At 53.3% G+C, this 24,138-nt stretch overlaps 1 protein-coding gene across 1 annotated transcript in view; it reads left to right on the plus strand.

The window, feature by feature from the left end:
• Ppl (periplakin) overlaps window positions 1–24,051 on the plus strand; it is a 51,269-nt gene extending 27,218 nt beyond the window's left edge. The window contains exons 3-22 of the mRNA XM_028894784.2: window positions 795–949; window positions 1,578–1,698; window positions 2,213–2,332; window positions 2,415–2,456; window positions 3,610–3,771; window positions 3,855–3,962; window positions 5,347–5,442; window positions 7,437–7,559; window positions 7,666–7,812; window positions 8,625–8,776; window positions 10,288–10,385; window positions 10,576–10,733; window positions 12,552–12,730; window positions 12,817–12,955; window positions 13,822–14,015; window positions 16,322–16,472; window positions 17,458–17,541; window positions 18,241–18,357; window positions 18,781–18,873; window positions 20,543–24,051. Coding sequence (XP_028750617.1) covers window positions 795–949; window positions 1,578–1,698; window positions 2,213–2,332; window positions 2,415–2,456; window positions 3,610–3,771; window positions 3,855–3,962; window positions 5,347–5,442; window positions 7,437–7,559; window positions 7,666–7,812; window positions 8,625–8,776; window positions 10,288–10,385; window positions 10,576–10,733; window positions 12,552–12,730; window positions 12,817–12,955; window positions 13,822–14,015; window positions 16,322–16,472; window positions 17,458–17,541; window positions 18,241–18,357; window positions 18,781–18,873; window positions 20,543–23,206 — 5,103 coding nt within the window. The 3' untranslated portion in view covers window positions 23,207–24,051. The remainder of the gene's footprint in view (window positions 1–794; window positions 950–1,577; window positions 1,699–2,212; window positions 2,333–2,414; window positions 2,457–3,609; window positions 3,772–3,854; window positions 3,963–5,346; window positions 5,443–7,436; window positions 7,560–7,665; window positions 7,813–8,624; window positions 8,777–10,287; window positions 10,386–10,575; window positions 10,734–12,551; window positions 12,731–12,816; window positions 12,956–13,821; window positions 14,016–16,321; window positions 16,473–17,457; window positions 17,542–18,240; window positions 18,358–18,780; window positions 18,874–20,542) is intronic.
• The last annotated feature ends 87 nt before the right edge of the window (window positions 24,052–24,138 follow it).

Genomic DNA, 24,138 nt, shown 5'->3' on the forward strand with positions numbered 1-24,138 from the left:
TTCACCATAATGGAACCCCACGCCCATGGTCACTGTTTCTCTCCAGTCTCGGCCCCCTGGTGGAATTACCTCTGCCTCTGCATCTCTAGCCTGCTCTCTCTCTTCTGGCTTTTGTGGTGCCGAGACAGAATCCTGCACCTGTCAGGCAAGCACTCACACGTACTGAACTGCACCGCAGTCTCAACTTTCCAGCTCACAGCCTAATGCTGACAGCCTGCTGCGTGGCTCCTGAGAGCCTCAACTCAGGCATGGAAGGAGCCCTGGGTTTGGCTCTTCCTTGGAGTCCTTCTGTGCTCTGAGCCATGTGATTGGCTCTTCCTTGGAGTCCTGTGCTCTGCGTCCCCAGATCATGTGAACAGCCCTCACTCCGCTCTGGCTTTCCTCTGACCACTGCCTCCAGCCAAGTAGCCTCTCACTGGTGCCTCCATCATGGCTTGCTCTCTGTCTTTCCTCAGGACCTTTGCACGGGCTGTTCCCTTTTCCTAGAACATACCTTCCCTTCAGTCCTTCAGCCCAGCGCCTTAGAGGGGCTTCCCTGAGCTGGAGCTAAAGTGTATCCCCTTGTTCCCTCTCTGGTGCCTGTGAGCTTTCTGTAGCTTGCCTTGCAGGAAGTCTCCAAGCTTGGGCTATGAACACCAGGCAGGCAGAGCCATGCCGAAGTACCGGCGGGACCATTCACCCGGGTGTCTCGGTGCCCAGCTGTGTTTGCTGAGTGCCAATCTGGACAAAGCCAGGCCCTGTGGTATCATTACAGACTCTGAGTCTCCAATATCATCCTTTCTTTTCCTTCTCAGGACTTGGCCCGGCTGCAAGAGGGGCAGCTCCCTGAGCACCGGGACATGGCCCTACAGAAGGTTTCTGAATCAGAGAAGCTGCTGTACGTGCTGGAGGCGGATGCGGCCATCGCCAAGCACATGAAGCACCCACAGGGGGACATGATCGCTGAGGAGTAAGTCCTTTCTGTGTGCGGTCCCCAGGGGGCAGGCTAGGCTGTGATCCAGGCGGGAGGGCTGGCGCGGCGCTCCTCGGCTCTCGGGACCGCTCTCCGCTGTGAGGTGTACACAGCACAGGTAGACATCAAACATGTCCTAGAGGCCTCAAGTTATGCTTAACGACAAGGTGGGGACCAGGCTTTGGGAGTTGATGTGCCCACTGCTTCAGGACTCCATGGTCTTTGTATCTCCTGAGCTTATGGCCCACACTGCAGTTCAACATGGGTGAACCAGCGCCCACCCCCTGTGGTCAGGGGTCTTCCCGTGTCCCATTTGCTCCCTGTGCTTGTCTGTATGTGCCACACCCCTGCCTCTGCCTGCGCTGGGCATGTGCTTCAGTGAACAGTGGTCTTGCCTATTTCTTCCAAAACCTCCTAGAGTAGCCCCTCAGAAAATAGAGAGGGAAAGCAGGGAAATCGGACAGGAGGAACAACATGATCCAGAGGCAGTCTGATGCCAAGGCCACTGTCCCCCTCTCTAGGTCACTGGTGAGAAGCCCAGGCTGAGAGCCAAGGCCCCGCCAGGGCTTACATAGTGATCATTCGGGCAAGTCCCACTAACATGGTAGCGTATCCCCCCACGCAGCATCCGCCAGCTGAAAGAGCGCGTGACCAACCTCCGGGGAAAACACAAGCAGATGTACAGCCTGGCAGTGAAGGAGGCCAACCCGAAGGTCAACTGGGCTGCACTGGTGGAGGAAAAGCTGGTACGCCTGGAGCAGGGGCATCTCACAGCACCTCGGCCCTGCTGAGTAGGGTCACCATTAGGAAGTCTCGTGACGAGAGGAGATGGGCTCAGAGGACAGTGCCCAGCCTGGAGTCGCACGCCAGACCTCATTCCCTGCCCCCCTCTGCCCCTCGTGCCCAGCTCGCTGGTGTCCTAGCCAGACTATGTGGGTAGGCTGGCAAAGCTTGTGACAGCCACAGCTGGGTGACTTTGTGGCATGTCTCAGCCACTGTTAGCAGCGTGACCCCGGGAAAGGGACTTCCCCTCCTCACCTGTTTACCTGTAAAATGAAAACAGCGACCAGGGTCCCACAGGCCACTGTGAGATTAAGGCATGAGCATCAGCAGTGGTCCAGATAGATGCCTGCACCACTCGCTCCAGAAAAAGTGAGGGGAATGCACTCATTCAGCCGGGGTCAACAGCCCAGGCTCCTGTGGGCTGAAGTCTGCCCCCAGCCCACATATCTCCCTGGTGTCTCTCCACCGACCCACCAGGACAAGCTGAGCAGCCAGGGCTTTGGGACTGACCTCCCTCTGGTGGACAGCCAGGTGGAACAACACAACATCTTCCACAACGAAGTCAAAGCCATTGGGCCCCACCTGGCCAGGGACAAGGTGTGTACGTGGTAGAGACTTGGAGGTGTGGGGCGGAGAGGGGCACACTTGGTCTAACTTCATTCCTTGGCTCTACCCACAGGAGCAGAACAGCGAACTCCAAGCGAAGTATCAGAAGTTGCTGGTGAGAAGCCCTGGGGGGTGGAAGAGGACAGGGGTGGGGGGTTAATGGCCTGGGGGCTTGGGACACCATGATCTTCTAAAGGTGACACTGTGCTCCAGTGTCCCCATAGCAGTCGGTGAGGTGCTGGGGTGGAAGCCAGGGCTCCGTGCATTCTAGGTGAATACTCGACCAATGAGGCGACACTTAGCCCTACTCAGTTCCTTAGGCAGCATTACTACATGCCAAGTGGATGCCACGCACTTTGTAGAGCATGCTCCAGGCTTGTGTGCACATGTGCTTGCATGTATGAATGTGTGCATGCTTGTCATTGTTCTTTTATTGTTGTTTTGTTTTTGAGACAGGGTTTCTCTGTGTAGCCCTGGCTGTCTTAGAACTCACTCTGTAGCCCAGGCTGGCCTCAAACTCAGAGATCCGCCTGCCTCTGCCTCCAAGTTCTGGGATTAAAGGCCTGTGCCACCACCCAGCATCTTTGTTTTTATTCTACAGAATGAATTACAAGCCTCCCAGTCTTCCCTAACCCTTCTTTGCCCCCAGAGGCTTCAGATGCTCCTCTGAACATAATCATAAGGGGCTGAGACGTAGATTGGTTTGCAGACTGCTTGCCTAGCAGGCCCGAAGCCCTGGGTTCCATCCCTAGCACCGAATAAAATCAGGCATGGCGGTGTTCCCCTGTCATCCCAGCACTTGGAAGAAGAGGCAAGAGGATCAGGAGTTTAGGGTCATCCTCAGCTACATAACAAGTTTGAGGCTGGCCTAAGCTACATGAGCCCTGTCTCATGTGAAGAAATAAATAATAAATAATGATAAAAAAGCAAACGTAGAAGATACAGCTGCTCCTTATGGAGTGCCATGTGCCAGTCCCTGAGCCCTCTGGGTGAGCACTTTACAGATGGCAAACTGAAGCTTCAAGGAGACATCAGCCCCAGGGCTATCTTTTCCCTTCGTTCACTGCTGTGTCCCCAGTGCCCAAAAGCGTGCTGCACATCCAGCTGGTGCTCCATTGAACACTTGGGAATGAGTGTTTCAGAGGATCTGGGGACTCATCCAAAGGGGCCTGGCTGGGGAATGGCGGAGCTGGGCCCTGAGAGAGGTGGGCAGGGACGCCGAGCCAGGCCCGGGCGCTGTCTTCACCTCAGGCTCGCTCCCCCCACAGGCAGCGTCCCAGGCACGGCAGCAGCACCTGAGCTCCTTGCAGGACTACATGCAGCGCTGCACCAACGAGCTGTACTGGCTGGACCAGCAGGCCAAGGGCCGCATGCAGTATGACTGGAGCGACCGCAACCTCGACTACCCCAGCCGCCGGCGCCAGTACGAGGTGGGCGCAAGGCCGGGTGCAGTTCTGGAGTGGGACGCAGGGCTGCCGGGCCAGGTGCTGACCCCACAACTGCTTCCTGGCAGAATTTCATCAACCGGAACCTGGAGGCCAAAGAAGAAAGAATCAACAAGTTGCACACTGAGGGCGACCAGCTGCTGGCGGCCGAGCACCCAGGGAGGAACTCCATCGAGGTGCGTGTGCCTCAGGGGAGGGTACCCGCTCTAGGGGTGTCTCCGCTCGAGCTGCGCGCTCCTAGCTGCACCCCATGACCACTGAGCCACCTGTCTGTGTTTCCCCAGCTGCCTTGGTACTCTTCCAAGCTCTGCCTGTGGCCCAGGTTTGTTTTCTGAGGCTGCCATGCAGACTGTGAGATGGCACATGTGCTCACAGATCTGGGCTGAACTGTGGGTCCGGGGGTGGCCAGTGCTGCAGTCCTCAGATCTCCCCCATCTCTTCCATCCCTGCCTGGTCCTCTCTCCTTCGTTCGGGAACTGGACCTCTCCTACCTCTGCCAGCAACTTCTTGCTCTTTCCTTCTGCCTGTCTGTGTCTTTTCTTCCTTTTTTCTGTTGAGACAGTCTCCCTATGTAGCCCAGGCTAGCCTCAAACTCACTCTCTCTGTGTGTCTCTCTGCCTGCCTCTCTCTCTCTCTCTCTCTCTCTCTCTCTCTCTCTCTCTCTCTCTCTCTCTCATCTCATCTCACTGTGTAGCCTTGGCTGACCTCAAACCCACAGAGATCCACCTGCCTCTGCCTCCCAAGTGCTGAGATTAAAGGTGTGTGTCACATGCCTAGCCTAGGCTATAACTCTAGATCCCCCTGCCTTATTCACCTTCCTGAGTCCTGACCACCATACCAGCTGTTTCCTCTCCCTTTAAAGGACCTAATTCCACCATGATTTCACCTTGCAGTCTTCAGTCAGCCCAGTCTTTACCCTATTTCCAAGTGATCCAGGTGGAGAGAGCCTAGAAGGTACTCAGCCTGCTCTGGGCAACCACCTACAGAAGATTTTTTCTTTACAGTGCTGGGGACCAGACCCCAGGCCTAGAACATGCTAGGCAAGCGTTCCCATTACTGAACTTATTCTTAGTCCATTATGGAATTATTCTACACTTAGTTTCATGTAGCCCAGGCTAGCCACGACCTTACTATATAGCCGAGGATGGCAGGATGACCTTGAACTTCTGACCCCCCTGCTTCTGCCTCTCCAGTACTGGGATTACAGGCGTGTGCTGCCATTCCTAGTGTGTATGTGATTCTGGGAATGGAACCCAGGGCTTTGTGCCTGCTGGTCGGTGCTCTACGGTGGAGCCACAGCCCTCTTTGTGTGAATTGGTTAAAGGAGCACTTTGAGTAGACACGGCCCCCATCTTGGTTGCTCGCGGTGACCTTCCTTGGCTTTTCAGTATGGCCCCCTGTCTTTGTCCCATCTGAACGGGAGCTGGCTACCTTGGCGGGGGTCTTCACCTGGGAGGGAGTCCCCCTTTCCCTCCCCTCCCCTCCTGGATTCCTATCAGTCCCGCTCTTGGCGTCCCAGGTGCCTGGGCGGCAGCCATGGTTCTCTCGTCTCCCTGGCAGGCACACATGGAGGCGGTGCATGCAGAGTGGAAGGGCTACCTGAACCTCCTCATCTGTGAGGAGAGCCACCTGAAGTACATGGAGGACTACCACCAGGTACCTGCCTGGCTCCAGGAGCGTGAGAGGGTTCGGGAGTTCCTGGGGGTGTGCGGGGCCTCTTGAACACAGGTGGAGGTCAGAGGACAGCTTTCCACGAGTGAGTTCTTGTCCCTCCACTGTGGGGTCAGGGAACTGAACCCAGGTCATCGTGCCAATACCATGGGCACTTTTACCTACCAAGTGACCTCACTAGACCAAGGCTTTGATTGTTTGACACAGGAACCCATGTAGCCCAGGCTAACCATTCTCTATGAACTTGACTCCCAATCCTCCTGCCTCCACTCCACCTGTTGGGTTTAATTTTGCTGAGTTATACAAAACACAAAACTTGCCAGGCGGTGGTGGCGCATGCCTTTAATTCCAGCATTTGGGTGGCAGAGCCAGGCAGATCTCTGTGAGTTCAAGGCCAGCCTGGGCTACAGAGCGAGATCCAGAACAGGCATCAAAAACTACACAGAGAAACCCTGTCTAGAAAAACAAACAAACAAACAACAATGTGTGTGTGTGTGTGTGTGTGTGTGTGTGTGTGTGTGTGTGTGTACGAAACATAAAGCTTTCCATTTTAGCCCCCTTTCAAGAAAACTAACATTTCTACCCCACCTTTTTGAGACAAGTTCTCAATACATAGCTGGGACTGTCCTTGAACTCAAACTCTCAACAATTCTCCTGCATCAGCCTCTTGAGTAGCCCTGCCATGCCCAGCTCATTTTCAACACTTTACCAGTTGTTACTTTCACAATACAGGACCACCTCACCCTTGTTTCCTCAACTCTCCCATCAGCCAAACAGAAACTGAGGACCCAGCACCTGCTTCCTTCCCCCAGCTCCTGATGACCTCTGACCCACTCCCTGCCTTGATTTGCCGGGTATTAGCTCGAGTGGGCATAGGGGATACAGGGACCATGCCTCTTGTCCTTGTGTGCCTAGCTTTTCTCACTGAGCACGGTGTCCTGGCACTCATCTCGGTATAGCATGTTTCTGCACTTCGCTCCGTATCAAGCAGCTGCCTATTGTCTGGGTGGGCACCTGTTTACATACCCACCTAGCCATAGAAACTGGCATTTTCATGGGACTGTGTGTTTCTAATAAGAGCTGTAGGTGACTGTCAAAATGTAGGGGCTTCCTCACACTTCCCCAGTCCCAGGGGTCAAACCCGGGGCCTCACACTAGCCAGGCAAGGCTCTCTCTGGGCCATATCCCCAGCCTTCCTTTACCTCTTGTTTGGAGACGGTCTTACAAAGTGGCAAACTTGAACTTGTGATCCTCCTGCCTCAGCCTTCTGAGTGACTGAGATGACAGCACCACCAAACCTGTTTGATTTGAGGTCTCAAGATTGGAACTTGAACTCAGCAGACACTCTTGTTGGAGTGTCTGAGCCATATGGGATTTCACAAAGATCCAAAAGTCCTACTTAAGGCAGCAGTCCAAGTGTTCAGCCCAGGGGACAGCTAAAAATAAGTGAGTCAAGATCCAATAGACCAATGAATGGGCAAGGGAACTTTCCAGAACAAGAAGAGGAAGCAGCTAGCCAGGCTTAGAACTAAAGTATGATTAGGTGCTGCTGAACGGTACAGATAGCTTCTGGGAAATTTATGGTTGGGTGATTTTGTTAGTGTGCCAAACCCGTGGAGTATACAGTGGTTTCACTGGGTGAGATGTTGTAAGGAACCTGCCATATGGAGGGTCCTCAGCTGAAGGTTTGCATGTGACTGTATTGTTAGAGTGTTCCCGGAACACGGGGAGAAGCCTGAACTGGCATCTAAAGGAACACAGTATAGAAGGGGGGTGTTGAGGAGCCAGCTTCCTCCCCGTGAGACCCTGGGGAGACAGGCTGAAGAGGGAGTGTCCCACGGCTCAAACAGGTCACATCTTAGGTTTAGGGTGAGTGGGAGGCCTAGGCCCATCTAGGGGATAAACATGAAGCCATAGCCAGAAGTCAAGATACTTGTGGTAGCTTTCCATCTGTGACGGTATCCTTGGGTCTCCCCCAGTACCACAAAGACATGAAGGATGCTCAGGAGCTGCTTCGCAAGGTGGACTCGGACTTGAACCAGAAATACAGCCCTGACTTCAAGGATCGGTATCAGATAGAGCTGCTGCTGCGGGACCTGGATGTGAGTGGCAGCGGGACCCTGCCAGAGACCTGAGCAGACCCCATCCAGTGCCTGCCCTCCCGGGGCATGGAAGCTGGCCTCACCTGGTCCTGTGCTGCTCTTACAGGACCAAGAGAAAGCTCTGGACAAGTATGAGGATGTGGTGCGGGGGCTGCAGAGGCGAGGGCAGCAGGTGGTGCCGCTCAAGTACCGCCGTGAAACGCCACTCAAGCCCATTCCTGTGGAGGCTCTCTGCGACTTCGAGGGTGACCAGGTCAGTCGCTACCTGGAACCCCAGGCAACCTGGCCTACAGCACATAAGTCTTAGGAGTAGCTAGACCTAGGGCCTCAAGCAGTCATCTCCCATGGGTGTCATTCTCTGTCCACTTTCACCTGGGGGTAGCTATGCCCCCCCATGCTCTTTCCCTGCCCACACTGCCCTATCTTTATCTTACCAGCTCAACCACCCTAGCTATTCTAGCTCGAGTCCTGGGGAAGCCCCTCATTGGCCCACTTTGTAATGTGAGCCACCTCTAACCAGTCCCTGTGGCTGGGGAATGTCAGCTTCTCATTGGCCAGGCCTCAACCATGTGTCCATCTGGAGACTGGAATGTAGAAGGGGTGTGCCACTTGGACTAGGGATGGGTAGCGATGGCTCCCCAAAGGGAAACTGAGGGGCTGGGGATGTAGCTCAGGGAGTAGAACACTGATCTAGCAAGCACGAGGCCCTGGAGTTCAATCATCTGCACTGCGGAAACCAGGTATGGATGATGCACACACTTGTACGCTCAGCACTCTGAGAGCAGAGGCAGGAGGGTCCCAAGTTCAAAGTATCCTCGGCTGCATAGTGAATTTGAAGCTAGCCAAGGTTACACAAGACCTTGTCCCCAAAACGAACTGAAGTTGAACTAGAGATTGGTGCTGAGCTGGCAATCAACGGTGCCCCCTCTTGCTGGCTGCATTTCACCCTGTGGCCTGAGTAACAGGTGGGCTAAGACTCCCTGTGTCTGAGAGTTAAGAGGGCAGTGAGGCAGAGGGAGACTGGGCTTCCAGCTCTGAGGAATCTTAACCTGCCTGTCCCACCAGGGCCTGATCTCTCGGGGCTATAGCTACACGCTGCAGAAGAACAACGGGGAGAGCTGGGAGCTGACGGATAGCGCCGGGAAGAAGCTGACTGCCCCGGCCGTCTGCTTCATCATTCCCCCCACCGACCCCGAGGCCTTGGCTCTGGCTGACAGGTACAGGCACAAGGAGGCATGAGGGTGGACCCGTACCTGGGCTCCGCAGGCCTCTCCTATTACAGCCCTGGGCATTCTCTCAGTGGACAGTAGGGTGTGACTTATACCTTGTTGTTTTATCTTTGGCACAGTGGCTGTGCCTTAATCTACTGCTATTTCAGCCAGCAATTGAGACTCCGTAGTTACCTGCCTGCTTCTCTGGCAGTGGCCTGGCTGCTCAGACCGCATCCTGGCGGGAATACTGTTCCCATAGGCACCAGCTCTGTGCTGCCACTAAAGGTAGCTTTAACTACGTCTCTATCATTCTACTTATAAATAAGACCTGAGATTCAAAGGCTGGGGTGAAAACCTGCTAGCTCAGAGAGGCTGAAGAGCAACTAGCTGACCTTCCCTCCTTGCTGGCGTCTCCAAAGGAGAGCATCCTTCTGTTCTGCTGATTAAAAAAAAAAAAAAAACTGCCTGGCTCCAAATCCCTCCCTACTACTTCTAGTGTGTCTCTCTATCTCTTCCCTCTTCCAGATGCCCTCTGATGCTTTATGATTACTTTCTGTCAACTAGTTGCTAACTCAGCCTCCTGACCCAAGGTTAATTTTATTTAATTAACATAAATAGGACTCAAGGTTCACAATGTGATCCAGTATCCTCCAACAGTACCTCTTGTCCTGGCCTCCTGAAAAGGCTCCAGGAAGAGTGGTAGCTTAGACTGGCTTGCTGAACAGGATGTCTGGCTGAGGGCCAGTATAGCAAGCATTTTCTCTTAGTCCCTCTGGGCCTTTGCACGTCTTGATCATCCTGCCTGCAGCACCTGTGAGCTGCTACACTGATTGCAGCCCTCATTTTGCAGACTTAGTAGGGTTCCCACCCTTCCTCTCTGTCTTCAAGCTCTTTTGACACTTCCTTTGCTAAGATCGGTGTTTTGGCCTTGCTGGGCCCTGGCCCCTTGATGGCAGTATCTGGTGGCAAGTCATTCGGTCACTCTTTGCTCAGTGAGTAGACTCAAGGGAACGCCTTTATGTATTCATCTCCCAGACATTTATCAAGCACCTACTGTGCACTGTCCCCTTAGAGGTCGCGTTGGAGAGCACTGGTGAACAGATGGTTTTAGGCAGCAGGGCTTGCAATGAAAGGTAACGGAGAGGGCAAAGGACAAAGGCAGAAGTCTTCCCAGACCTGGTCGCAGTGGCTCCCGTGGTACTTTTATTGCATTACTTATTGGGGAGGGGGCACATGAGCTTGGGGCAGCACATGGATGGAGGTTAGAGGGCAACTTGCTAGAGTTGGTTCCCCCTTTCCACCATGTAGGTTCTGGGGATCAAACTCAGGTCATCTGGGCTTGGTAGCAGGCCCCTTTACCTACTGAGCCATCTTGTCAGCCCCACACAGTACCTTTGACTTTTCAAAACCCTCCAGCGAGCTGCTTGGCTCCCATGGGCTGTCATCCAGCCCAGGCTGGGGACCAGGAAAGAGGGTGGTATGAGGCCTGGGTCCCCTGTACATTCTTGTTCTCACAGCCTAGGCAGCCAGTACCGGAGTGTGCGGCAGAAGGCGGCTGGAAGCAAGCACACACTCCAGCAGAGGCATGAGGTGCTAAGGACGGAGAACCCCGGAGGTGGGTACCAGGGCTTCCTGCAAGGGGTCAGGGACATGGAAGAGGGGATGGACTAGACTCTGTGCTGTGCATGGGAGACAGATGTCCGATAGAGGGCTGAGAGAGGGCGGCCAGGCCAGCCCACGGTCCCAGCTGTCTCTCAGGCCTCATGCTGCTCACTCTCATCCCTGACTTGCCTTCTCTCCGACAGATGCCTCTGATCTGCAGGGGCGACAGCTGCTGGCTGGTCTGGACAAAGTGGCCAGTGACCTGGACCGACAGGAAAAGGCCATCACGGGGATCCTACGGCCACCACTTGAGCAGGGACGGGCAATAGAGGATAGTGCTGAGCGGGCCAAGGACCTCAAGGTATTACCAGGCTGGGGCTCCTGCTCAAGGTTCTACCTCTGTGGCATATTGGGACATTCAAAGCAGGTGCAGGATAATTATGGAGGTAACGGGGGTGTGGGGAGGGGGGCTGTCTCAAGGATCAGGCTCCACATAGATGTCCTGTTCTGGCACTTGGCCATGCCCCCAGATGTGACCTGGTACTGCTTCTAGATGACTTGTCAGTCTGAGATCATGGCCATAATAATGGTAGCAGGAACTGGAATCCTAACAAGTGCCTGCTGAGTGAGGCTGTGGGCAAGGGGGGTGCTGGCTGTGGAACTGCAGGCCTGGTTCACTTCCGCTTGCCCTGAGCTAGGCTTCTGAAACCAGGCCTGGCCTTCTAAAGTAAAATGGGCCTCATCTGAGCACTGCAACTACCAGGCAAGATGCAGATGTCTCCATTTATCCCCACCTACGTTCACGTCCTCCTCTGCCTGACAACTCTTTGTGGTAGGGTCTTCACCCCTGTTTTAGAGAGAGGTAAGAGTTCAGAGAAATTCGGTGGTCTCTGGTGCCTGGCACAGGGGTAAGAGGCAGAGGCACAGGGACACAAGCCCACAGGATCCCTTCCCAAGCTCCGTGGAGTCATGGGATGGGTACTTCACAGTATCTGCCTGGCAGGTTGTCTCAGATTCCATGGACTCTTCCAGGAGGGGTGTGGAGAGTGCCAGTGTCCAGTGACAGCCTGCTTGTTGTCTGAGTCACTGTCTTTGACAGTCCACATGTACCGGATGCTCACTGAAAACACAGACCCGGGAGCGAGAAGCCAGCTGTCAGTCAAGTGCTTGCCTTGCAGAACTCACGTGCAAGAACAAGGACCTGAGTTCAGTCCCCACCACTCACAGAAAAAGCTAGGCATGGAGGGACACCCTTGTAGTTCCCCTGCTGAGGAGGCAGGATCAGGACGATCTGTCAGGTTTGCTGGCTGGCCAGCCTAATGGACAAGCCCCAGTTCCTAGTAAAAGACCCTGTGTCAAAATCAAACATTAACACAAGGTATGGGGGGGGGGGGCTGGAGAGATGGCTTAGCAGTTAAGAGCACTGACTGCTCTTCCAGAGGTCCTGAGTTCAATTCCCAGCAACCACATGGTGGCTCACAACCATCTGTAATGAGATCTGGTGCTCTCTTCTCGCCTGCAGGCAGAACACTGTGTACATAATAAACAAATAAATCTTTAAAAAATAAAAAAGAACCCCTGCCTTAAGTCATGCTAAAAAGATAGGCAGAATAATTATCCCCTTTAAAAAAAAAAAAAAAAAAAAAAAACAAGGTACAAGAGAGGCTCAGTTTACAAAGTGCCTGCACACAAGCATGAGGACCTGAGTTCAGATCCCCAGCATCTGTGTGAAAAAAAAAAAAATCCTAGCTGGTCGCACTTGTCTATAAATCTGACTTTGGTGAAGCTTGCTTACCAGTAAGTCTGGCCAATCAGTACGCACTGTTCTCAGTGAGACACCCTGTCTTAGAAGACAAGATAGTGCTCAAGAAAAAACTGGCATTGACCTCTGGCCTCCACGTGCCCACTCTACCCCACCTTTCCCCTCTCTCCAAACAAGGTAGATGGCTCCCAAGGAACACCTGAGAGTCACCTCTGGTTTCCCACACATGCACATATACCCACCCATGTATGTGCACGTCCACACACAAAAACACACAGACCGCTGGGCTGGTGACTGGGCCCTAGAGGGACACCCCAGGGAGGTGGCCTTCTCAGCCACTCACACTGTCCCAGGGAAATCCTTGGGGGGAGAGAGCCTGCCGGCTGTGGCTGACCTGGGCAGTCTTGATCCCCACAGAACATCTCCAGGGAGCTGCTGCAGATTGAGCCAGAGAAGACACAGCGTACAGCCGAGTGTGAGGCGTTTGTACAGGCCCTCCCGGGCAGCGGCACTGCACCCTTGCTGAGGACCCGGATGGAAGATACCAACCAGAAATATGAGCGACTGGTTCAGTTGCTAGATGCAGCCCAGAAGAAGTAGGTGGCAGCTGGACTGGAGGGTAGTCACGGCGGGGCCGAGGGGCCACCTGACCCCGACATATGATGCTGACCTGTGTTCTTAGGGTGGACGTGGCCAATCACTTGGAGAAGAGTCTGCAGCAGGGCAGGCAACTGCTGGCTTCACATGAGAACCGGCTGACCCAGGATGACTTGATGCCTGAAAGTGGCCACATGCTGGACAGCAAGAGGCAGGAGCTGGAGGTAAACCTAGGATCTGGGGACCGTGGCGTCCTCTCTCTGGGCTCAGGACAACTGCCCCATCACCAGATGAGGGTGTGAGGACCCTGAAGATTCGGAGTGCCTGGTGTGTCGAGCTGGGAATTATAAACATAGGCAGTGGCATCTCTCTTGGCTGTGTCTAGGGTCTGTGCATCCTGGGAAGTTTTATTTATTATATTTTATATGTATCTGTGCACCACTGGCCTGATGCCTACAAAAGCCAAAGAGGACATTGGATCTCCCTAGGACTAGAGTTACAAGAGATGGTTGTGAGCCACCATGTGGGTGCTGGGAATTAAACCTGGGCCTTCTAGAAGAGCAGCTAGTATTCTTAACCACTGAGCCATCTCTCCAGCCCCCAGCCCAGGGGGAGGTTAAGGCCAGTATTTCACAATGGGGGCAAACAGGTTTCTGAAGCTCTGGTAGGCACGTGTAGCATCCCAGGCAGGCCTGCAGCTTTTGGGAAGGTCCACAGCCACTGACACCAGTGGCCTAGGACACAGGTGTACCTGCCTGAGCACTGTGGCACTCAGTGGCCTGCAGCGGTCCTTCTCCTTTTCATGACCAGAGAGACTGGGCTCAGGGAGGACTTCGTGGCTGGGGGAGGGCAGGCACAGAGGCCACCCCTTAACAGTTTTGGGAAGGTGACTTTTCAGAGTGTTGTTTATTGTAATAAAAAAGGACATTGCAGAAGTGGCCCAGATTTGATAAGTGTGGAGGCCGAGCCAGCTTTCCTGCTCCTAGGCCTGAACCTCCTCCCAAAGCAGGAGGCCCCAGTGCTCTGGTGATGTGGCCAGGCTCTCAGGAGCTCTGGCCACGACACTGCTATCTTTTTGCCTATCCGGCAGGCCATGGCTTCCGAGCTGCAGGCCCAGAAGTCCCTCCTGGGTGAGGTGGAACAGAACCTGCAGGCAGCCAAGCAGTGCTCCAACTCACTGGCCAGCCGCTTCCAAGAGCACTGCCCCGACCTGGAGCGCCAGGAGGCTGAGGTACACAGGCTGAATCAGCGTTTCAGCAACCTCAGCCAGCAGGCGGAACGCAGGTGAGGGGTCCCACAGACAAGTGGGCTGGGGCAAGGGCCTGGCTTAGCCAGCCTGCCTTGAGATGCTAGGCCGGGGATCCTCTGGTGTCACCCAAGACCATTCTCTGGTGTATGTGCATGTGGTGTGCATGCCCATAAGCATGTCTGTATGTGTGTGGGGGTACAGGTATATGTATGTTCATGTGGAGGCCGGAAGTTGGTATTAGCAATCATTCCCGATCATTCTTCTACCTTATTCATTGAGGTAGGCTTTCTCAGTCAAGCCAAGAATTCACCCATACAGCTAGACTCACACTGGTCACCTTGCTCTGGGGATCCATGGCCACCGTCTGAGGTTGAAATTACAGTTGAGCCACATGCCTACTCAGAATTTGCATGGGTTCTGAGGATCCAAATCCCAGTCCTCACACATGCACAGTTGTTTACCTGCTGAGCCTTCTCCCCAGCCCTAGTGTCCTGGTTTTAAAAATAAGGTGACACATACAAACTAAGAAAGTCAGCACAGTGTCCCCAGGTAAGCCACCAGCACCGTGTGTGCATGAGTGTGTGTGAGTGTACACGCCATGGGATGTGTGGGGTCAGAGCATCACTTTGGATGGCACTCCTTACTTCCTACCTTGTTCACACCATTGCATAAGTCAGGCAGCCGAGTCAGGCTAGCTGCCCAGGAGCTTCCCGGGCTTCCCCCATCTCCTCATCTCCTCATCTCCCCCCATCTCCCCCATCTCCCCCCATCTTTCTCCCCCATCTCCCCCCATCTCCCTCATCTTCCCCCATCATCTTCTCCCATCTTCCCTATCTCCCCCATCTTCCCCCATCTCTCCTCACCTCCCCCATTTCTCCCCACCTCCCCCATCCCCTATCCCCTCCCACCCCATCCCCTCCCCTCTCATCTCCCCCATCTCCTCCCATCCCCTCCCAGCTCTCGACCTTCCCCATCCCCTATCCCCTTCCACCCCATCCCCTCCCCTCCCATCTCCCCCCATCTCCAATCCCATCTCCCCCCATCTCCTCCATCCCCTCCCATCTCCCCCGTCCCCTTCTATTCCCACCCATCTCCTCCCAGCTCCCTCTATGTCCTCCCATCTCCCCCCATCTCCCATCTCCCCCTATGTCCTCCCATCTCCCCCCATCCCCTCCCATCTCCCTCTATGTCCTCCCATCTCCCCCACCCCCTCCCATCTCCCCCTATGTCCTCCCATCTCCCCCCGCTCCCTGTAGGAACACTGGGATTACAGACACCTATGCTACTACATCTGGCTTTTACATGGGGCCTGGAGAGCTGAACCCAGGTGATCAGGCTTGCACAGCAAGTGCTTTTTCCCACTGAAGTACCTCCCTAGCCTCCCCCTACCTCCCTAGGCTCCCCCTGCCTCCCTAGCCTCCCCCTACCTCCCTAGGCTCCCCCTACCGCCCTAGCCCCACCCATCTTCCCACGTGTCTCAAGGCAGGTGGATGTGGCGGCATCAGTGTGGGCCGTTGCCTGTCTCTCTTCTGTCAAAGCAGGGCTGTCCTCTGTCAGTGTTCTCCCTCCACCTCTGCTTGTGTGCTTGAGCGGCTATTCCTAGCAAGTCTGTCTGAGGTCGATGGGTTCGCGATCATTTCAAAGACCGTGGTGTTCCAGAGCTTTCTCTCTTGTGTTCCTTTCCCTAGGCTTCCTTTATGCAGCTTGCATTGGGTTTAATGTGCCCCTCTCTTCTCTTCTTAAGGTGGGAGCTTAGAATGTTGTTTCAAGGTGCTTTCCCTTTCCTCACGTAAGCATTTAACACTGTCAAAGTACTACTTCTGCACCCCAGCAATGCTGACATTCTCATCTGGAGGGAACTGAAGGAATTCCCAGCCTCCACTGTGGATCTCCCTTTGCTCAAGTGATACCCATTGGGTCCCTGTACCTGTCAGGATGCATCTCCTAACCCTCCCGTTAATAATCCATGTTTAACTATTACTCTCTGGTGACTGTTTAAAGTTTGTCCAGTTCAGTTACGGTTGGCTTTTCTACTCTCTTAAAACTCAGCGTGGCTAGGAAGATAGCCTCAGTCGGAACAGGTCCTTGTCACACCAACATAAGGACCTGAGTTTTATCCCCAGCACACATGAAAAGGGTAGGAAGCATGGTGGCAAAGATTTATAATCCTAGAGCTGGGGAGGTGGAAACAGGCGGAAAAGCCAGATATGGTAGCATGGGTGCCTTGGAGCCCCTGGCCTGTCAATCTACACTCCTACAAACCAAGAAAGAACCCTCCCAAACTGAGGGGTCAGGGAGGCTCCTGCCTGCTGTGTGGACCTGATTGGCTTTGTCCCCTCAGGGCCCAGAGCCTGCAGAGTGCCAGGGCTGCCTACAATGAGTACCGCCGTGGTTATGACCAAATGTTCCAGTTCTTGGCTAACACCCCCAGCTACCAGCCCCAGGAGACAGACAGCCTCAGCCAGGTGGAGACCAAGCTGAAGAACCAGAAGGTGAGATGGCTGCTTCAACTTTGCAGGGCACGTTTGGGAGGATCAGAAGTCCTCAAGCCCAATGGGGCAAGACAAAGGACTAGGCTACAGCTTCCAATGTCTCCTCACAAGCACTGCACGTCTCACTCACCTCTTCCCTCTCGGGTGCCCTACTCATGTGGCTTGGCTACATGGTGCCTGGCGACCAAAACATAAGGAATCCTGTGGGGAAGATCTCACTATCAAAGCTGGGCTTCCTGCCTCTTCAGTGCCTCAAGGACCCCAGAAACCCAGCGGCTGGGCCTAAGTTACTTAGTCAAAAAAGTACTTGCTATGCAAACACAGGACCTGAATTTGATCCCCAGAATCCACCTAAAAAGCCAGCCATGGCTAAGCATGTCTATAATCCTAGCACTGAGGGAGGAAAGAGGGACAAATGGATCCCTGAAATTCACTGGCCTGCAAGCATAGCCCAATTGATCCAGTTCCAGGTTCAGTGAGATGGCCCATATCAAGAAATAAGTAGGGCACAATAGAGGAAGATACATGCTGTGGACTTGTAGCCGCCTCATGTGCACACACACAGATGCACACACAGAGACAGACAGAGAAATCCCATGGCTGCCATTCAACTCTATCCTCCCGGGCTTCTGCTTCCTCATTCTCAAACAAGTTCCTCAGGCTTGGCTCACAAGCTCACTGGAGGATTACACGCTCTATCAGAGCAGTGCCTGGCATCTCAGAGCACAATCAACACCTGTTTCCTGGCATAGATAAGCATCTTCATGGCCCTTGCTCCAGGCCTTGGCATTGCCCTTTGTGGTGAACAAATGTATACAAGAAAGGCATCATTACACTTGGAACTATAGCATGTTGACTTTAGGTTCTAAGGATTCAGACTTTTGATGGGTGTGTGTGTGTGTGTGTGTGTGTGTGTGTGTATATGCACATGCACGTGTGCACACATGTGGTTCAGAAAAGGTTTTCAGTATCTTTTGTTTTACAGAATTTGCTTGATGAGATAGCAAGCAGGGAACAGGAGGTGCAGAAGGTCTACGCAGATTCCCAGCAGTACCAGCAAGCTGTGAAGGTGAGCCATGAACCCTGTTAGAGCACGCAGGAGGGGCTTTGGCATTAAGAGATGCAGAGAAATCTGGGTAGGCTGCTGGGAAAATGGGCAGCAGCCATGTGTAGGTCCAGCCCTTTGACAAAACAATATGGCACCAGGCACCCAGTATCATCAGAGTTATACTCTTTGAAGCAGTAAACTCTTTGGGGGTATTTATCCTAAAACAAAACAACAGAATAACATACACCAAACAGAATTGTGTGACAGCTCTATTTTTAACGGGAAAACAAGCTAGCAAAGCCTTATGCAGAAATGTCTGTGTGAACGATCAAGCCTACTTGATGGGAAATGTCAAGGTCTGTGGGGAGGAGAGGAGGAAAGGTCAGGATGCAGTGTTCACTAAGGAAGCAGCATCTGGCCTCTGGGCCTGTTGGAAGGCCTCGAGAGTCGCTCAGTGTGTCTCTGCAGTAGAGGGAACGGCAGGGCACATTTTCTTGTGTGTATGCTGTGGAGTGAGGTAGCAACTTAGCATCACCGTCTTAGTAGCTCTCAGGAGCTCCTGGCAGCCAGCAGCTCAGGTGCAGATGAGAGGAAGATGTGCAAGGCTGTAAACCAGGTCCTGGCCAAGGGCAGGTCAGAGTCATTAGAGGGAGCATCAACCGTTGCAGCTTCCTCTTTGCTGCCGTTAGCTCACTACTGCACTGTCTTTCTTTTACCCAGGACTACGAGCTTGAAGCAGAGAAGCTGAGGTCCCTGCTGGACTTAGAGAATGGACGGAACATCCACGTGAACAAGAGAGCCAGGCTGCAGTCTCCTGCTGCCAAGGTGAAGGAAGAGGTAAGCTCTGAGTGCAGACTGCCAAGGCCTCTGTGATACACGGGGAAGAGGAGGAAGAACTTGCTTTGGGCAGTGATATCAAAATGCCTAGGAGGCATCCTGGTAGGGGTTCTGGCCCAGTGCCAGACACATGGAAAGCTCCCATCTTGTTCCCCTGTGCGAGTCTGTAGTAGAGAACGGCACAGACCGCAACATATGTGAAAAGAGCATTGGAAAGATTTGCTCAAGGGTCAGGGACAGAGACTCAACATTGGGGTTTTCTGAGTCTACCTCTCCACCAGTGGGTGGAGCTATGGGGAGGAATGGGAAAGTACCACTGCTTTCCCCACTTGCCAGGCTCTTCCCAGCCTGAGTCCAAGTGCTCTATTTTTCTCCTAGCCTGTTGGCTTGCCTGCTAACTGCTCTCCTACAATTTCTCTGTAGGAAGCCGCTCTTGCTGCCAAGTTCACAGAAGTAAACGCCATCAACAGACAGAGGCTGCAGAACTTGGAGTTTGCACTGACTCTCCTGAGACAGGTAATGCATCTTAGAACTACTTCAGATTGCCCTACAATCTGAGAAGTCAAAGACTCCTCTGCCTCAGAGACACAGCCCGTGAATGAAGAGTGCCCTGCATTGACACTTCTGAGGACTAATGTGAATGCTGGCCTGAGCCAGCCTTCCACACTAGCATGGGACAACTTCCCTACCAATTCAAAAGATGTTTGCTGAGGACCCACCAAAGGATTTTTTAATTTTTTTTACGAGTGGTTATGTACCACATGTGCCTGGTGCCCGAGGAGATCAAAAGAAGGCACTGCATCCCCCAGAACTGGAGTTTCAGATGGTTGTGAGCCACCCATGTGAGTGCTGAGAATTGAACCTGGGTCCTCTGTAAAAGCAACAAGTGCTCTTAACTGCTGAGCCATCTCTCTAGCCCCCAAAGTTATTTTTAATGGCATGTTTGTGTTTGTGCATGTGAATTCACATATGTGCAGATGCATGTACATGCATGCTTATGTGTGGAGGACAAAGGACAACTGAAATGCCATCCTGAGGAATGCCATCTATCTCCTGTGAGACAAAGTTTCCTATTGGCTTGGAACTTGTCAATTAGGCTATGTTAGCTGGCCAGCAAGCCTCAGGGAGCTTCCGGTCTCCACCTCCCTGGTGCTGGGACTACAAATGCACACACACTAAAGCACCACACCCAACATTTTCATATCAGTCAGTGCTAGGGACAGATCTCAAGTCCTTGTGCTTCCAAGGACTTGATCCTTCCAGCTCCAAAAGTTACCTTTTAGGACTTGATGACATGTATGACAGTATTATCTGACATATCAAGAAACTAGAAGTAACTTGACACTCCTCAGCAGTGTGCTGGCTTAAACTGTGTCCACACAGCGGAAACACTGCTGCTAAGCAGTGATGTGGCACCTTGAGCCAAGATGGTACTCTGCCCCTCTAGTCAGTAATGGCAGAACAGACTATCGTTTGCATAGGAAAAGGAAACGCGCAACTCACTAAAAAAATACATTGAAAATGTCTCCAAGGACAACAGGCATCCCCTAGGGACAGGGCAGGGGTGGGAGACTGGTATCACTTCAAACTCCTCTGTGCCTGCAAAATTTTGCCTTATTCAGTATTTTTTAGAGATTTGGTTTTGTTTTATGTATATGGTGCTCTATCTACATGTGTCCCTGCAGGCCAGAAGAGGGCATCAGATCCCATTATCGATGGCTGTGAGTCACCATGTGGGTGCTGGGAATTGAACTCAGTACCTCTGCAAGAGCTACCAATGCTCTTAACCGCTGAGTCATCTCTCCAGCCCCTTATTCAATTTTTCTTTTCTTTTTCTTTCTTTTCTTTTTTTTCTTTTTCTTTTTCTTTTTTCTTTTTTCTTTTTTTTTTTCTTTTTTTGGTTTTTCAAGACAGGATTTCTCTGTTTAGTTTTGGTGCCTGTCCCGGATCTCGCTCTGTAGCACAGGCTGGCCTCGAACTCACAGAGATCCACCTGGCTCTGCCTCCCAAGTGCTGGGATTAAAGGCGTGCGCCACCACTGCCCAGCTCCTTATTCAGTTTTTAAGAGAGTAAAAGTCACCCTAGAACACTAGTGGGGTCCCCAGAAGATCACAGGACCAGCCCGACCTGCCCGAGGAGAGCAGACCTGCCAGTCTCTAAACATTCATTGTCTTTTCTGCCATAGCAGCCAGAAGCAGGAGTGGCCCGTGAGACCCTGCAAGGGGGCAAGCTGGGTTCCAGCACAGAGGAAACATGGAAGATTAAGAAGGAACTGGAGGAGGAGACAGAGCGAAGGCAGCAGCTGGAAAATGAGGTCAAGAGTGCCCAGGAAGAAATCCAGACCCTGAAGGATCGGGGGCCTCAGGAGTCACTGGTGAGGAAGGAGGTGCTGAAGAAGGTGCCAGACCCCACCCTGGAGGAGAGCTTCCAGCAGCTGCAGCAGACCCTGGCTGATGAACAACACAAGAACCAGCTGCTGCAGGAGGAGCTGGGAGCCCTGCAGCTTCGGCTGCAGTCCCTAGAGCAGGAGACCAGGGACGGGGGACAAGAGTATGTGGTCAAGGAGGTCTTGCGCATTGAGCCAGACAGAGCCCAGGAGGATGAGGTCCTGCAGCTTCGGGAGGAGCTGGAGGCACTGCGGCGGCAGAAAGGTGCCCGAGAGGCTGAGGTGCTCCTCCTACAGCAGCGCGTGGCGGCCCTGGCTGCTGAGAAGAGCAGGGTGCAGGAGAAGGTCACTGAGAGGGAGGTGGTAAAGCTGCAGAATGACCCTCAGCTGGAGGCAGAATACCGGAGGCTGCAGGAGGAGCACCAGCGAGAGGGCACCCTCAGGGAGAAGCAGGAAGAGGAGCTGAGTTTCCTGCAGGCCAAGCTCAGGAGACTAGAGAAAGAACGGGCCATGGCAGAAGGCAAGATCACCGTCAAGGAGGTCCTCAAGGTAGAGAAAGATGCAGCCACAGAGAGAGAGGTCAACGACCTCACCCGCCAGTATGAGGATGAGGCCGCCAAGGCACGCACTGGCCAGCGGGAGAAGACAGAGCTTCTCCGAAAGATATGGGCACTGGAAGAGGAGAATGCCAAGGTGGTGGTACAGGAGAAGGTCCGGGAGATTGTGCGGCCAGACCCCAAGGCTGAGAGTGAAGTGGCCAACCTCCGCCTAGAGCTGGTGGAGCAGGAGCGCAAATTCAGGGGTGCCGAGGAGCAGCTGAAGAGCTACCAGAGTGAGTTGGAGGCCCTACGGAAGCGTGGGCCACAAGTAGAAGTCAAAGAGGTGACCAAAGAGGTCATTAAATACACAACTGACCCAGAGACCGAGCAGGAGCTCCAGCGGCTCAGGGAGGAGATCATGGACAAGACCAGGCTAATAGAAAGGTGTGACCTGGAGATCTACCAGCTAAAGCAGGAGATCCAGGCCCTGAAGGACACCAAGCCGCAGGTGCAGACTAGAGAGGTGGTCCAAGAAATCCTGCAGTTCCAGGAAGACCCCCAAACCAAGAAGGAGGTAGAGTCTCTGCGTATAAAGCTATCAGAAGAACAGAAGAGACAGGTGGACTTAGAAGGGGAACGGGCATCCCAGGAAGAGAAGATCCGATGCAAGGAGGAAGAGCTGGCACAGGGCAAGGAACGGGTTGTACGCCAAGAGGTGGTGCAGTATGAAGATGAGCCGGACTTGAGAGCTGAGGTGACCGCCTTCACCGACAGCATTGACGCTGAGCTGCGGCAGATCGACAAGCTGCGGGTGGAGCTGCGGAGGCTACAGCACCGCCGAGCAGAGCTGGAGAGGCAGCTAGAGGAACTGGAGCGTGAGAGGCAGGCACGCAGGGCAGCTGAGCTGGAGGTGCAGAGGCTGCAGCAGCGGCTGGCTGCACTGGAGCAGGAGGAGGCCAAGGCTGGTGAGAAGGTGACCCACACACAGAAGGTGGTGCTGCAGCAGGACCCCCAGCAGACCAGGGAGCATGCCCTGCTCCGAGCCCAGCTGGAAGAAGAGCGGCACCGGAGGCAGCTACTGGAGGGCGAGCTTGAACCCCTTCGTAGAAAGCTGGCTACCCTGGAGAAGACCGAGATCAAGGAAAAGGTGGTCTTCTCTGAGAGTGTCCAGGTGGAAAAGGGTGACACTGAGCAAGAGATCCAGAGGCTCAAGAAGAGCCTGGAAGAGGAGAGCCGGAGTAAGAGGGAGCTAGATGTAGAGCTGACCCGGCTAGAAGCCAAGTTATCTGAGTTAGAATTCTACAATTCTAAGTCATCCAAGGAACTAGATTTCCTGAGAGAAGAAAACCACAAGCTGCAGCTAGAGCGGCAAAATCTGCAGCTGGAGACCCGGAGACTCCAATCAGAGATTGAGATGGCAGCAACAGAAACTCGAGATCTGAGGAACATTACCATGGTAGACTCTGGAACCCACCTCAACTCTAGGTTGTGGTCCCTAGAGAAGGAACTGGATGACCTCAAGAAGATGTCCAAGGACAAGGATCTGGAGATCGATGAACTGCAGAGGCGCCTGGGCTCTGTGGCCGTCAAGAGAGAGCAGAGGGAGAACCACCTGAGGCGCTCCATAGTGGTCATTGACCCTGACACAGGCCGAGAGCTGTCCCCAGAAGAAGCCCACCGGGCTGGGCTCATCAACTGGAACATGTTTGTGAAGCTCCGGAGCCAGGAGTGCGACTGGGAGGAGATATCAGTGAAAGGCCCTAATGGGGAGTCATCAGTGATCCACGACAGGAAGTCTGGCAAGAAGTTCTCTATTGAGGATGCTCTGCGCAGTGGAAGGCTAACCCCTGCTCAGTATGACCGCTATGTCAACAAGGATATGTCCATTCAGGAGCTGGCAGTCTTGGTTTCTGGGCAGAAGTAGGCCTGGCTTTCCTTGGAGGGGGATGGCTGGCTTGCTCCTACTCAGCAACCTCTTGGGTGTCTTCTGCTCCCCAGTCCTCAAGCAGGCTTCTGAGCTAAGTGTTTGATCCACACTGTATCGGGCTGCTTACAGTGCAGCTACTGTAATACTAGCAGACACCAGCTGGGTAGGCAACTCTCACTCGGCTCAGCATTATTCAGTCTGGGTGAGTGACCTGCTCCCACTTCTGATGATTTAATAACCTTGATATTCTCTTCTCTTCCTTTCCTACATGCTCCCACCATCAGTGCTTATAGCTGGAAACTACAGCACAATATTGCAGACACACTCACTAAAACAGCATGGGCTTTAGACGTCACACAGTGACACAGGGTAGAAGGCTTCCTTTCTGCCTCTTTCCACTCATCAAGACTGGGTCATCGGGGCTGCTGACCTCACCATTTTAGCTTTCTGGCTGGGATCAAACTATCAGCAGTGCCTGCTCAGTAGTGATTCTTTCCATGAGACAGACAGACAGACAAAGCTCTACGCTAGAAAATGTGTCCAGAATCCACAATGCCTGGCTCCTGGTGTTAGAAAGCTAGCCAGGATGCACCAGAAAGACAGCATCAACGACGGTTTCCTAGTTCTAAACTGAAAAGATCTTAGTAATGGATGGTGTGTTAGCCTTACTTTCAGTGCCTTACAAGTCCTCATTATCTCATTGGCATTTAGATGTATGAAAGTTGATTGTTCTTCAAACAAATTTCTGCTTCTCTGTATCTCATGCATTATGTAAGAAAATGGGAAGTGATAGGGAACTTTATTTATGGCATGAAAATAAAAATCTGGTGGTTTGATTCTAACTCAGAGTAACTATTATTCCTTTACATGAGGCTGATCCTTGGCTCTCAGCCACAATGGGCATTCCATACACACCAGAGCTTCTATGT

Source organism: Peromyscus leucopus, chromosome 8b (assembly GCF_004664715.2).
Source record: "Peromyscus leucopus breed LL Stock chromosome 8b, UCI_PerLeu_2.1, whole genome shotgun sequence".
NCBI classification, from domain to species: Eukaryota; Metazoa; Chordata; class Mammalia; order Rodentia; family Cricetidae; genus Peromyscus; species Peromyscus leucopus.